The sequence below is a fragment of the Rousettus aegyptiacus genome, unplaced genomic scaffold (assembly GCF_014176215.1).
Source record: "Rousettus aegyptiacus isolate mRouAeg1 unplaced genomic scaffold, mRouAeg1.p scaffold_m13_p_5, whole genome shotgun sequence".
Lineage (NCBI taxonomy): Eukaryota > Metazoa > Chordata > Mammalia > Chiroptera > Pteropodidae > Rousettus > Rousettus aegyptiacus.
In genome coordinates, this window is record NW_023416308.1 from 86184627 (window position 1) to 86197700 (window position 13074).

The following is a 13074-nucleotide window of genomic DNA, read 5'->3' on the forward strand; positions in this document are numbered from 1 at the left end:
AGTACTAACAAGGATATGTGATAGCGTTTATAGTACCAAAAAGCCACAGGATAAACGTGGTATCTTCCAGGGCAGTAATTTTAATTAACACCCAAATAAATTTGTATTTTGCTTCCTCAGCAGTAATTTTCATTAACATTAAAATAAATGTGTGTGCTGTTTTAAACTTCATCCTCAGATGTGAATGCATCTCATCAAGAGGTGTCAAGAGTTATTTCATAGAAAAAAAATTAAGAAATAGTGACTTTAGGAAATATTCAAGAAATCATTAAGAACAAACCATTTCACTTCAAGTTCACCCACTAACTGACCAATATTGACTTTTAGATTAACACCCTAAGGCATTACTGGCAAAAGCCAATAATGCCTTATGTTAGAGCTAACGTAAGTTTCTTCCAACACTCATTCCTTCAAAATAACAAGTCATAAAGCATCATCTTGTGATAACAAATCAATTTTAATTCTAGCACCTGAAGCTATACAAGGGTACGCTTTTTAAACCTCATGAGACTGTTGTACACATTCAATAAAGTGACAACTGTGCAATACCACTTAGTATCTCAAAATCAGGAACATACTTTTGAATTGTTTAAACACAATCCACAGAATTAGAAACAAAATCGGAAGCCATCCACAGTTATACTAATCGTCAATTAAAAGCTTTACACATACTACTTGATATAACAGTCAATATCTAGTAGGGGATGTTGAAAGTGATTTCAGATTCTCATCCTGTTATACTTTTGGGAAGGTTTCTTGAGTAGCTATGTGACTGGCCAAAGCTGGGTACAACCAGGACCAGTAAAGTTCTACCACAGTTTCTGTAGTTTTCACTTTTTTCTGTCAGTTAAAAGTGAACAGTGAGAATTAAATACTTATCTTTACATATACACAAGATATGCTGTGAAAGCATAGCTGCTTACAAACATATAAAAATACTTGTTAACTAGTTTGATAAGAAAATAATGTATAAAAGTATATAGCAAAAACATTATCATCTCTGACCCTGGAAAGATCAATTCCATATTTTATATTACAAAGAAAAACAGTTTTAGTTTTTTTGAATCCCTTATCCAGAAGTACTTAAAAAGGAAGACAGAAATTATTTATTTTACTCTCGACACAGTTGTGAAACAAGTTAAATTAGAAAACCCAAGAACATTGAAATGCCTAAGTCCAGAATGAGTCCAAATATTTGGCCACATAGAATATTATCACCTTTAAGATAAAGGTTTTTTAAGCAGTTTTTAATCTATAAATACAATAGGCATTTTGGTATTTTGGCCACTGGGAAACAAAGGTCGGAGATGTATCACTTTTGAGGATTCAATTCAGTGTATTAAGGTTAACTGAAGGTGACATCAAAATTTTTAGATAGGCAAAAATTCACATTTTAAAAAACTCCCTATGTTTCTATTTAGAGTAACAGTAGGCAATATGATTCCAGAAGTTAAAAGTTATTTCATAACTTACGACTTCAGCTTGGCAAACAGCTTAGGTTCCAAAACTGATTCACCCCTATTAATAAAATGAAAGCCCTTTTAAAAAAGAATGTCTGTGTATGCCGATATATATTTTAAAATAATCAGATAATCTTTGAAGCAGCCTTAGTGTTTCCTTTATATCTGTCTTGAAATGATCATAGGATTAGCTTCACGGAAAAAATTAGCCGGCTTCTTGGTCTAAGGCTACCACGGTGATCATTTGTCTAAGGCTAGAAAGGTACCAACATGATGTAAACCATAAGGAGAGGAGGAGAAGATGAGGGCTTTTCCTGGCAGTTGGTAGCTAAAACTCAAAGGATTCTTAGAAAATGACACAATGGCAGCCTTTCTTGTCTTTTTCTTTCCGTGTTGGTTCTGGTGAGGGAGGACACTCCTGCTCTTGAAATTTCCTGTAAGACAGAAATATCTATATATAGTGACCTTCCTGGTAATATATTAGTACAAATGCAGGTTATTTTTGGACAAGTCTCGTGTACACGCATACACTTTTCAATGTTAACTTTCAACTAGGGAATCAAAGTGACTCTTTGGCGGGGGGTACAAAGGCTTCAACACCAGCAAAAGCAGAGCTGTCTGAGTTTCGTTAATGGGTGAATCTTAAATCAGATGACATGCTGAGCTCTGTAACCTCTGAATTCCCTTCCCAATTAAAAATTCCATGACTCTAAGGTATACTTAAGAATAAATACCCATCACTAGAGTGCAATATAAAATCACCCTTCCGAGGTATTACTGTTCCTATCCCTGTTCTTCCACTTGTTAGCTATAAGTCAGTATTAGGCAAATTAGTTGACCTCTCTGAGACTCAGTATTTTAGAAGGCAATAATAAAACCCCATCTTTTACAGTTCTATGAGGTTTAAGATCTTTTGTTTAAATGCATAATGGTGCCTGTCATAATAAAGCCCCTCTAGCCTCCCCCTCATTCCTGATGGACTGATGAGTAAAGACAAATTCTGAGGATCAAAACCAAAGAAAATATTTCAGATAGGTAATAAAAATTTATTTTAAGGTTTCACTAGTTTGTGTGTGTGTGTGTGTTAAAATAACTCATCTTGCAAAATCAAGATTCTTTATTCATTAAAAAATAAAAGAACTCACAGTTTAAATAAACTACTAAAAAAAAAACCCCAAAAAACTATAATCTACTTTTTTCTGCCCTTCGCAAAGAGAATACTCTGGCAAGGGGCTAACAATTACAAGTCCATAGGTCAGATGTCAATTCAGCTTAGATACACAATTAACATGAGCCCACTCCACATACCTGTCAAACTATCTAACGAGCAGAAAAACCAGTTGTTCTAGAGAACACAAGGTGAAGTAAGTACCAGGCAGAGACTCAAAATAATCAAATCAAACCCTGCCTACGAAAGCAAGTCAATCTTACACACAAACCTACACAGTAACTACAGATGACCTCATCCATCACCTCAAGCTTCCTGGAACTCATTAACACTTTCTGAACCACAGGGGCTCCTCAGCCAGCTAACAGAAGAACTCCTCATAACCTGGATGTTATACTCCACTGCCTATGGGTCTGCTGAATCTCTACTTCTTGGCTTACTCTTCATCTGGGAGGAATCGGGTAAGAAGCAATAAAACAGAGGCTCTGGAATCAAGAGATGTAGAGTTGAGTCCCGGCTCTGCCATTTAATATGTCTAAGCTTTGAACAGGTTATTTAACCCCTCTGAAATTGTTTTCTCAACTGAAAGCGAGAACAAATGAAAGTATTTAGCTTATTGGGTTGTGGTGTGGATTAGATGTAATAAGATGTGTAAAGCACTTAGCACAGTACCTGGTGGAAACGACCACTCCATATTAGTTGCTGTCATCGGTATCTTCATACCCTTGCCACCTCTGGAATCTGCACAGATTCTTTTCAAAATCCCTATGTCTAAGTACTCTCTACTTCAATATAATTAAATGAGGTGTTATATGTAGAAGTACCTATAATATGTAATTAGAAATTTTAACATACCAGGTGCATCCCTAATCACTCCTACATAGAAGCTCCTCTTCCTTACCAAAAACATTTTTTTCCCCCTCAGTTAATGGTTTTAAAAAGCATAGTATGATTACCTGTCAAGTTCAATAAACTAAAACAAACTTCTAGGATGTTTTGCTTACCTTATAACCCGGACAAGTTCATGGAAAGCTTGATCTACATTCATCCTAATCTTTGCTGATGCCTCCATGTATATTACTTTCAGTTGTCGTGCTAACTGCTGTCCTTCTTCCTGTGTTACCTGAAATTCCAAGAATTGTGTTTGAGGTACAGTATTAATAATCAGACCTGCTCTATCTAACCCTCAGCCACAGATGACACTGTTAAATCCAACCAGAGGCCAAACTGATTTGTTATGGATAAACCACACATACTAAAGACCAGCTCCACAGAGCAACTCGGAAGAACACAGAAACGAGATTTCATTCTTGTGGTTACTCAAAAAGTATTAAGTACAACAGTGATAAATTCTGGAAAGGAAAAGTACAAAGTGCCCTGAGAATCTATAACCCTGTTGGGCAGGTCAGGGAAAGCTTCCCTCAGAAAGTAGTATTCAAGCTGAGAACTAAATATAGAACTTGGGAGTTAGGCGAGGATGAGGTGAGGACATAGCATGCATGAGGGCCATGGTGGGGAAGACCTTTCCAAGTTCCAGGAGCTGAAAGGAGACTAGAATGTCTGGAACACACCAAGCCAAGAGAGAAAATGACAAGAGGTGAAGATGGAGAGGAGGGCAAGCTTCAAAAGGCTTAGCATCTTCAACTCTGTATTTCCCAGAGGAGATCCTCAATAAATAGGTGGGGAAAATGAACAATGAATAGGATCACAAGCCCTCACAATGCCTTCCTTACATTTAAGAGGTGAAGGAAGGCAGGCAAGAAAGCGTAGCAGAGCTGATGATGAAAGTCAATACCCTATGTACTTTAAATGTAAAGGTTGGAATAGTGATAGTTACCTAAGATTAAACCACATTACATTTACATTTACATAATGGGACTGAAAATTTTAATTTCTCAAAAATGACTTTTATTCCTGTCATTACCACAAAAGTAAACATTTGCAGAAAAGTAAGAAAATACAGATGGGAAAAAAAGAAAAAGTTTAGGAACCTATCATCCATAGAGAATCATATTCTGCTTTTTCAATGATACACATTTTTCTCTAGAAAAATAAGATTATAATTTTTGTATATTTGTTATGCCATGGAAACATGCTAAATTCATTTACTTAGGTGTTCTTCTGTAAATGCCATAGGCTTTTCTACATAAACAGTCATGACATTTGCTAATAAAGACAGTTTTATTGCTTCCTTTCTGACGTGGGTGCTTTTTCTTTCTTTTCTGGCCTTACCTCATTGCCTAGAACTGCCAGTACAATGACGTCAGTGGTGAGAGGGGTACTTTTGACTTGTTTCTGATCTTAGGGACAAAGCATTTAGTCTTTCACCATTAAGTATGATTAGTTGTAGGGTTTTATTGTAGACGCCCTTTGTCCTCAGGTTAACAAAGTTCCCCACTATTCCATCTGTAAAGAGTTTTTTTTTTATATCAGGAATGAATGTTGGTTGTTGCCAAATGGTTTTTTAAAATCTATTGAGGTCATATGATTTATCCTTTTTAGTCTGTTAATATGGTGATTTATGTCGATTCATTTTTGTATGTTAAGTCAACACTGCATTCCTGGAACAAATCCCACTTTGAAGGATGCACTGTCCTTTTCATTTCTTGTGAATTCTAGTTACTAAAAATTTATTAAAAATTTTTATGTCTCGTGAGTTTTGGACCATAGTTTTCTTTCCTTACATCTTTGTCTGGTTTTGGTATCAGAGTAATGCTGGTTTCATATAATAAGTTGCAAAGAATTCTTCTCTCTTCTTCAATTTTCTGGAACAGTTGCACCAAAATTGGTTTGATATAATTCACTGGTTGGTAGTTTTCTTTGCAAGGTTTTTACAACAAATTAAATTTATTTTATAAGTATGGCACTATTCGAGTTATGTTTTTTCTTGAATGAGCTTTGGTAGTTTGTGCCTTTCAAGAAATATTTGTTTATTTCATTTAACTTGCTGAGTTTATCAGTATAAAACTGTTTAAAAGTATTTCTTCATTACCTTTTAAATATGTGTAAGATCTGAAGTGATGGTATCTTTCCCGTTACTGATGTTGGTAATATGTGTCTTCTTTTTTATCTGGTCATTCTAGCCATATTTTGTTCTTCTAAAAACCAGTGTTTCCCCTCCCCCCTTGGTTTTCTATTTTTTATTTCATTGGTTTCTGTTCTTAGCTCTATCGTTTCCCTTCTTCTGATGAGTATGGTTTTAATTTCCTTTTTCTTTTTTCTTCTAGTTTTTTAAAGGTAGAAGCTAAAAAGTCATTGCACTGAGACCCTTCTTTCCTAACCAAGTATTTAGTCCTATAAATTCTCTATATACTTCTTTAGCAGCATCCCACAAATTTTGGTATGTTATATGTTCATTTTCATTCGGTTCATAATATTTTGTAATTCTCTTTTTGATTTTTATTTTATCCAGGGTTGATCAGAAGTATGTATTTTCCCCATATGGGAAGATTTCCTAGATATCTTTCTGTTATTGATTTCCAATTTAATTCCACTGGGGTCAAAGACTATAACACTGTCTGACTAGAATCCCTTTACATTTATTGAGACTTGTTTTATGACCCACTCTCATTTCAAAAAAAATGTGTGTTCTGCTGTTGTTGGGTAGAATATTCACTAGATGTCAATTAGGATAAGTTGTTTGATAGTGTTCAAGCCATCTATAAACACTACTAATTTTCTTTCTGCTTGCTCGGTCAATTATTGAGAAGGGGGTGCTGAATTTTTTACTGTTAAGTGTAAATAAGTCCATTTCTCTTCATAGTTCTTTCAATTTTTGCTTCAAGAATTTTGAAGCTGTTATTAGGTACATTAGGTACATAGATGTTTAGAATTGTTATGTTCTCTTGGTGAATTAATCTATCATCATGAAATAATCCTTTTTCTTCCTGATAATATTCTTTGCTCTGAAATCTACTGTCTGATATTTACAAAGCCACTCCAACTTTTTTTCATTAGTGTTATTAGTATTAGAATGACATATCTGAAGCCACTGTTTACTTTTAACCTATTTATGTCTTTATATTTAAAGTAGATTTCTGGTAAAGTCTTGTGTTTTTTATCCAGTATGACAATGTCTGCCTTTTAAATGAGGCGTTCACACTATTTACATTTAATGTGACTACTGATACAGCTGAATCATCCTCAAATTGTTTTCTATCCATCCTATTTGTTCTTTGTCCTATTTATCCTTTTTCTGCCTTCTTTTGGGTTAATGTACTGTTTTTATATGATTCCATTTTGTCTCCTTGGTTGGCTAATGTACTATGCATCTATTATGTTATTTTAATGATTGCTTTAGAGTTTATAATATACATTTTTCACTCATCAGTCTAATTCAAATGTTATTATACCAATTTATGTATAGTTTAAGAACCTTATTACAAGAATGTTTCTTCCTCACATCTTTTTATTATCTTTTACTTCACAATACATTGCTATTTTTGCTTTAAATACCCAATTATGTCTTAAAGATATTTAAATAACAATAAAAGTAATCCACAGTTGCCCACATCATTTCCATTTCCAGTGCTCATCATTTCTTTATATAGATCCAGATTTCCATTTGATATCACTGTCCTTCTTTTTACCTTTCTTGTAATGCAGGTTGGCTGGTGATGAATTCTTTCACCTTTTACATACCTGGGAAAAGTCTTTTTTAATTTACCTTCACTTTCGACATACATTTTTAGTGGATATTGAATTCTAGGTGACAGTTTTTCCTTTCAGTACTGAAAAAATGTTGCACCACTATCTTCTGACTTGTATAATTTCTTATGAGAAAAAAATGATGACTATTGTCATCTTTATCTTTGTTCTTCTAATTATTTTTCAGAGTCTCTCATAATTGCTGGTTTTAAACAACTTCTTTATAATGTACCTTGTTGTAATTTCTTCATATTTCTTATACTCAGAGTTTGTTGAGCTTCTTAGATGTACGCATTTATAGTTTTCACCAAATTCAGAAAATTTTCAGCCATTACTTCTATTAATCTCAGACACTGTAGATTTAATTTCCAAAAGTATTATTTTGATCTTTTTACATCTTCCATATCTCTACTTAATATATTCAGTCTTTTCTCTAGCTTCCTGAACATATGGAATATAGTTATAACTGTTTTAATGTTTCAGTTCACTAATTCTATCATCTGTGTCATTTCTGGGTCTGTTTCTATTCGATGTTTTTTTTTCTCCTTATTGTGTCATATTTTCCTGCTTCTTCACGTATCTGGTAATTTTTGAGTGGATGCTTGCATACTGAATTTTTACCACTGGGTTTGGGATAGTTTGTATTCCTACAAATATTTTGAGCTTTCTTTTGAGATGAAGTTATTTTGGAAAGTTTGATCGTTTCTGTTACACAGTTCCAGAACAGCATTTGGTCTAGGGTTTATCTTGCCCCACTATTGAAATACAACCCTTCTGAGTGCACTGCCTAGTACCTCAAGGATTATGAGGTTTCCCACTCTGGCTGATCAGAATATGAATTATTTCTGACCCTACTTGAGCTCAAGATATTTTTCCCTCTAATCTTTCCAGGTAGTTTGTTCTCCTAATTTAATTTCCCATTCTCAAAATTCACCAACCTCAATGAAATACCATTAAGTTATTACATTAATGCATATACATCTTACAAGTACTTCATAGCAGTTTACACCCGGTTGTGTTCCAAAGGGTGGCAGGTAGGTTCTACATAGCACTGGTATATCCAAGTTTATCTAAGTTTTAAATTACTCTTCCTCTCTTCAAAACAGCATATGTACCATAAGGCCTATAAGGTTTTGAAATACAACTCAGTCAAATCAAGCAAGCAATTAACAGTAAGTAAGGAAGCCAAGTAAGAAAAGAAAGCTTCTCGAAGACAACAATTTAGAAAGGACAATTCCTATTTTTAAAAAATTTGACATGGTAAATTCCTTAGTATAAAAATATCATGTTATCACAAATTCTGTTCCTTCTTCCTGGTATGTTACCCCTTCTCTGACAACTCTATACTCTTGTTTCTTACTAATATTTCAAGACTCAAGCAATCGGAAATGTCTCCACAGTACTGATGCCATTTCAGAACAGCACCCCAGAGTCCCTGTCACACTCTACTGTGGCCGGTGACAAAAATCTTAGCCCACTATGCTACACCACAATTTTTGGTTTTGTTTTCTCGTTCATGTCCTTTAACAAGGGAATAAGGCATATTTGTCTTTGTATATCCAGAGTCTAGAAGAGTGCATCATAGTTAACTAAATAAACATATATTCGATGTGTATGACCAAGCAAATAAGTACATCTTGAAAGATGATGTAGGAAAAACACTAAAAATAAATATTTGAGACAGGTCGATCTCAGCAACTCACTTCATTCATATAAATTTGACTGGAGGGAAAAATATATGTCCTTAAAATTTTTGCTGTTTGTCTTTCTGCTCAATTATTCGTCAAAAAGTTAGCTTGATCTATCCCTCCTGTACAACGTAATCCATCTAGAGGGGAACAGCAAATGACCTATCCTTATACATAGTTAGAAAATTAACAAATTAATGGTCTAGATGATAAAACAATCCTACTGCTAAGACTGTTTATGTGCTTCACTTATTTATTTTTAAAGCATGGTCTCACATCACTGTCTTCTCAGAATCAAGAAAAGTTTGTATGACTACATTTCTGTTCAAGAACTCTCTAACCATATATAAAGTTAGCTGTTAAGCTCACCAGCATGGCCTAATTTTAGCTAAGAAGCAGAATAGCATTGTTACCACCAAAGCACACAAAAGTGAACAAAAGGAACACCACACGGAACAAATCCACGGCATTGTAAAGCCAGAAATCAACAGAATATTGAAAGCTCACAAACAAGGATTTCCGAGAGGTTCCCAAACTCAGAGAATTTTATAAAGAAGCAAATACTCAGCCTTATTCCCTGTATATTCTGATTTGGTAAATCAGAGCCCTACCTAGATATGTTGCGTTTTAAACAAGCAAGGTGAATCTCATGCAACAAATTCACTGATCTACATTTGGGAACTCTCAGTGGGAGTTGAAAGGCACAAATGAATATTAGCAGAAATCTACAATATGAGCTTATCTATTATTATATATTTCCAATAGAGAAAAACAAGAATGGAAATGACGAGAGCAATTTTATTAAATAAACTGGGTTTAATTGGAACAGACCACAACATTTGTAATGCTCACTGAGGGATACGTCCAGTAAATGAATAACCTAAGTTTACAGAACCAAAACTTGTTTTTCAAAAATACTTATTATGTAGAATCATCATATTAATACCACATGGTGATGCATTGATGCTCTGATTCATTCATTCAGCAAATATTTATTGAGTACATATCTTTGTTCTAGTGCTAAGGGTAAAGCATGAACAAATCCAATCAGTGGAACTGAGAAGCCCTAAACACACTTGCTTCCAGTCAATGGTTCACAAACCTTTTAGATGCCAGCAAGGCGCAAACAGGAAAGGCTAGAAGACCTGTACTCTACTGTTTGAGGGGGAGGGGTTCTTTTTCCTGGGAGGCTGCAGGGGCACACTGTGGTCCAGGTACCAACAGATAGGAGGAGTGGGGTTAGTACAATTACTAAAAGTGTAATGGGTTCCTTTTTTGAATTAATGATAGCTACTAGCAATTAAACACCTAACAGAGGGGAAAGGAAAGGGTAAGCTTAGGTAATCCAAGGAAGAAAAGGGGAGGGGGGTGGAATAGTGCATTCTAGATGGGGCTGCGTGAAGGATAGACAAGGAACTTATAATCGGAGATATCGAGAAGTCCACAGTCCAGGACCACACATTGTTGTATTGTTTCAGCATCAGTATGCTGTCATATTTACCTACTTTTACATTTTATCAAGGGCAAGCAAATCATTTACTTAAATTTTCTTCCTGTACCTTTGACAGGAGAAACAAAAGGATCGATGTATCTCTAAGGAGCCAGGTATGTGGTAATGCTAAATAACCAAATTCCACAAATCTCTTTTTAGTTAATGTAAACTTCAGTGACTTTTGTTTTTTTCTACTGCTCTGTTGTCAGTATCTAGAAAAAGTGTTCAATAAATATCGGATGGCAGGAAGGATGGAAGGATGGATGGATGGATGGAAGGCAGGAAGGAAGGAAGGAAAGAAGGAAGGGGCACGTCCACAGAGATACAGAAGTCAAAAGGAAGCAGGCAGACCCTCTTCTGGCCTGTCTCCCCTCTCTGATGGGTTCCAATCTCAAGAGCCAGTGGTAGGAATGCCCAGGGCTGATCCACAAACTCAGAGATATGTGGAACGGGCAATTTGCTATCTAAGAGTAAAAAGGCTAGTAGCCAGGGAAAGTCCAAAGGATCACAGTCCAAAGATGAAGACAGAAAAGAACAAGCTAGAATAACAACTATGAGCAAGCCTGACTGGATACTTAAGACATAGAGATGACCAAAAAGTACGCATTTCTAAAGTAGAAAGAAGTTTTTATAGGGTCCCTGTGGCCTGTCTAGGCTCAGTTGGTAGAGCAATTAAGGGTGCCAAGACATGATAGAACATCACCTTTAATTCTGAAAAGACTTTAAAAAGGTAAAAACCTGTACTACAGCATCTCAATTTCAAATGTACTGAGTATGGCCCTCAGTACAGCTCCTAACCCTAAGATGCCCAGAAGAGAAAAGGAGATGAGGAGGAGCCAACAAAGGGCACAGCAGGGGAGGAGTGCTTCAAAAAGGAGAGTGTGAGCAAATGTGTCGAATGTCAAGGATATCTACGCAAGTGGTGACCTTGACTGGGGCACTGCACGCGTAAAGTCAGGGCTAGCAAGAATGGCAAGAAAGAAAGTGGAGAAAACAAGTGGAGATAATGCTCTTACGGCATTTTGCTATTGAGGAGGAGCAGCAAAAGACACTGAGAGGAATGTGAGATGAAGAACAAATTTTTGCTATAGTTACTTTTGTTTTAAGGATGACAGCCAGCGTAGCATGTTGTCTGCCGATGGGGATGATCACGGAGGAAAGAAATGGAACAACTGGAATGGAACAGTTGCTGGGGTGATGCCCATGAGCTGGTGAGAAGGAAAAGGACCCAGTGCTACTGGAGGGGCTCATCAGAGAGAGGTGAGGGCTTTATCCAGGTGAGTGGGGGAAGGAAGACTTGATGGTTAGTACACATACAGGTGGAAACATGGAGAAATATCTCCGTGAAGCAGAAAAATGTCACTCATCACAAACTCAGAGTAAGGAAGGATAAGAAAGAGTTGTAAGTTTAAGAATGTGAAAGTAAATAATCATCCAAACAAGTAGGAAATGAATGGACTGGGGAAATATAATAGGATTTTCAGTTGGCACTAAAGGCTCACATAATGGCAGTGGTCATGACTTTAAATGAAGAGTTCTGTAAACCTATGGTATAAAACAAGGCCAAAGTGCCACGGTATGGAAACCACATGCCAAAAACTGGAAATCTTCAATGCACAGATGAAGTAAAAATAACTCATACAGCCCCTTTGCCCCAACTAATCATGGCAAGGCCTGCTTCGTTCCAGTGGCATATGCTTCCCTCCTCTCCCTAATCTGTCCCCACCTACCCTATAGGAGACCTCCGCATCACCCCAGCCCTCCGACCTATTCCTTTACTTGAGCTACCACGATGAAAGTTTTGAGAAAATCTATTTCGACAGTCAGGGCAGAATGCATCTGGGCGTGGGGTGGAAGTTACAGTGAGACAGGGAGAAGAACCCTTTGTTCTCTGCACAGCTACTTTGCCACTACTTCCCAGATCCAAAAGCAGGTAAGTCTTTCTGGTAGTAGAAAAGACAGAGAAGAGCAGTAGACAGGATCTACTGAGCAACGTTTAATAAATATAAGGAGGTTCAGAAATCCTGAAGGAAATGACCCAAGGAAATAAAAAATAAAATTTAAAAATAGATGGACTGCCTACTCTAGGTTTAAGATATAAGCAATCCCATATTCTAAATTATTTCTAACAGTTTATACTAGTCTGAAATAAAGATCGAATGTTTTTCCACTTTAACTTTATATTATTCAGATTTGAAAGAACTAGCAATAATGTTTATTCTATAAAGTATCGTCAGTAAACATTTTTAAATCTTAGCATTAAAACAGTAATACCATTCTCTTAAGTCCATGTTTTAAACCTGGTATGCTTCAACAAAATTTTACAAATACAACACATGAATCAAAGGTTGTGTTTTAAATGGTTAACTACAAAAAGGATGCTGTCCTCAATGCTGTTTATCAAGCAATTTTTCCTGATGTTTGTATTTTTCAAACAAAATCTTAAGAATCTGTTAAGTTATATTTATATATATATATATGACTTAAATACCAGCAAAGGTTAGAAAACAATTTAAACAATTACATTCTGGATGTGGGGTGGAGGCTAAAGGCCTAAAGGAGATAAAGACACAAAAAGAACCCCCAAATAATGTAGAGTTTGTATTAATTTACATCTGA

The 13074-nt window shown here is 35.8% G+C and overlaps 1 protein-coding gene across 1 annotated transcript in view; it reads right to left on the bottom strand.

Annotated features, from left to right (window-relative positions):
* Window positions 1-438: 438 nt before the first annotated feature.
* The window catches only part of RRAS2 (RAS related 2), a 63176-nt gene continuing 50540 nt past the window's right edge, over window positions 439-13074 (bottom strand). The window contains exons 5-6 of the mRNA XM_016166607.2: window positions 3633-3751; window positions 439-1894 (exon numbers count right to left, since the gene is read on the bottom strand). Coding sequence (XP_016022093.2) covers window positions 1807-1894; window positions 3633-3751 — 207 coding nt within the window. The 3' untranslated portion in view covers window positions 439-1806. The remainder of the gene's footprint in view (window positions 1895-3632; window positions 3752-13074) is intronic.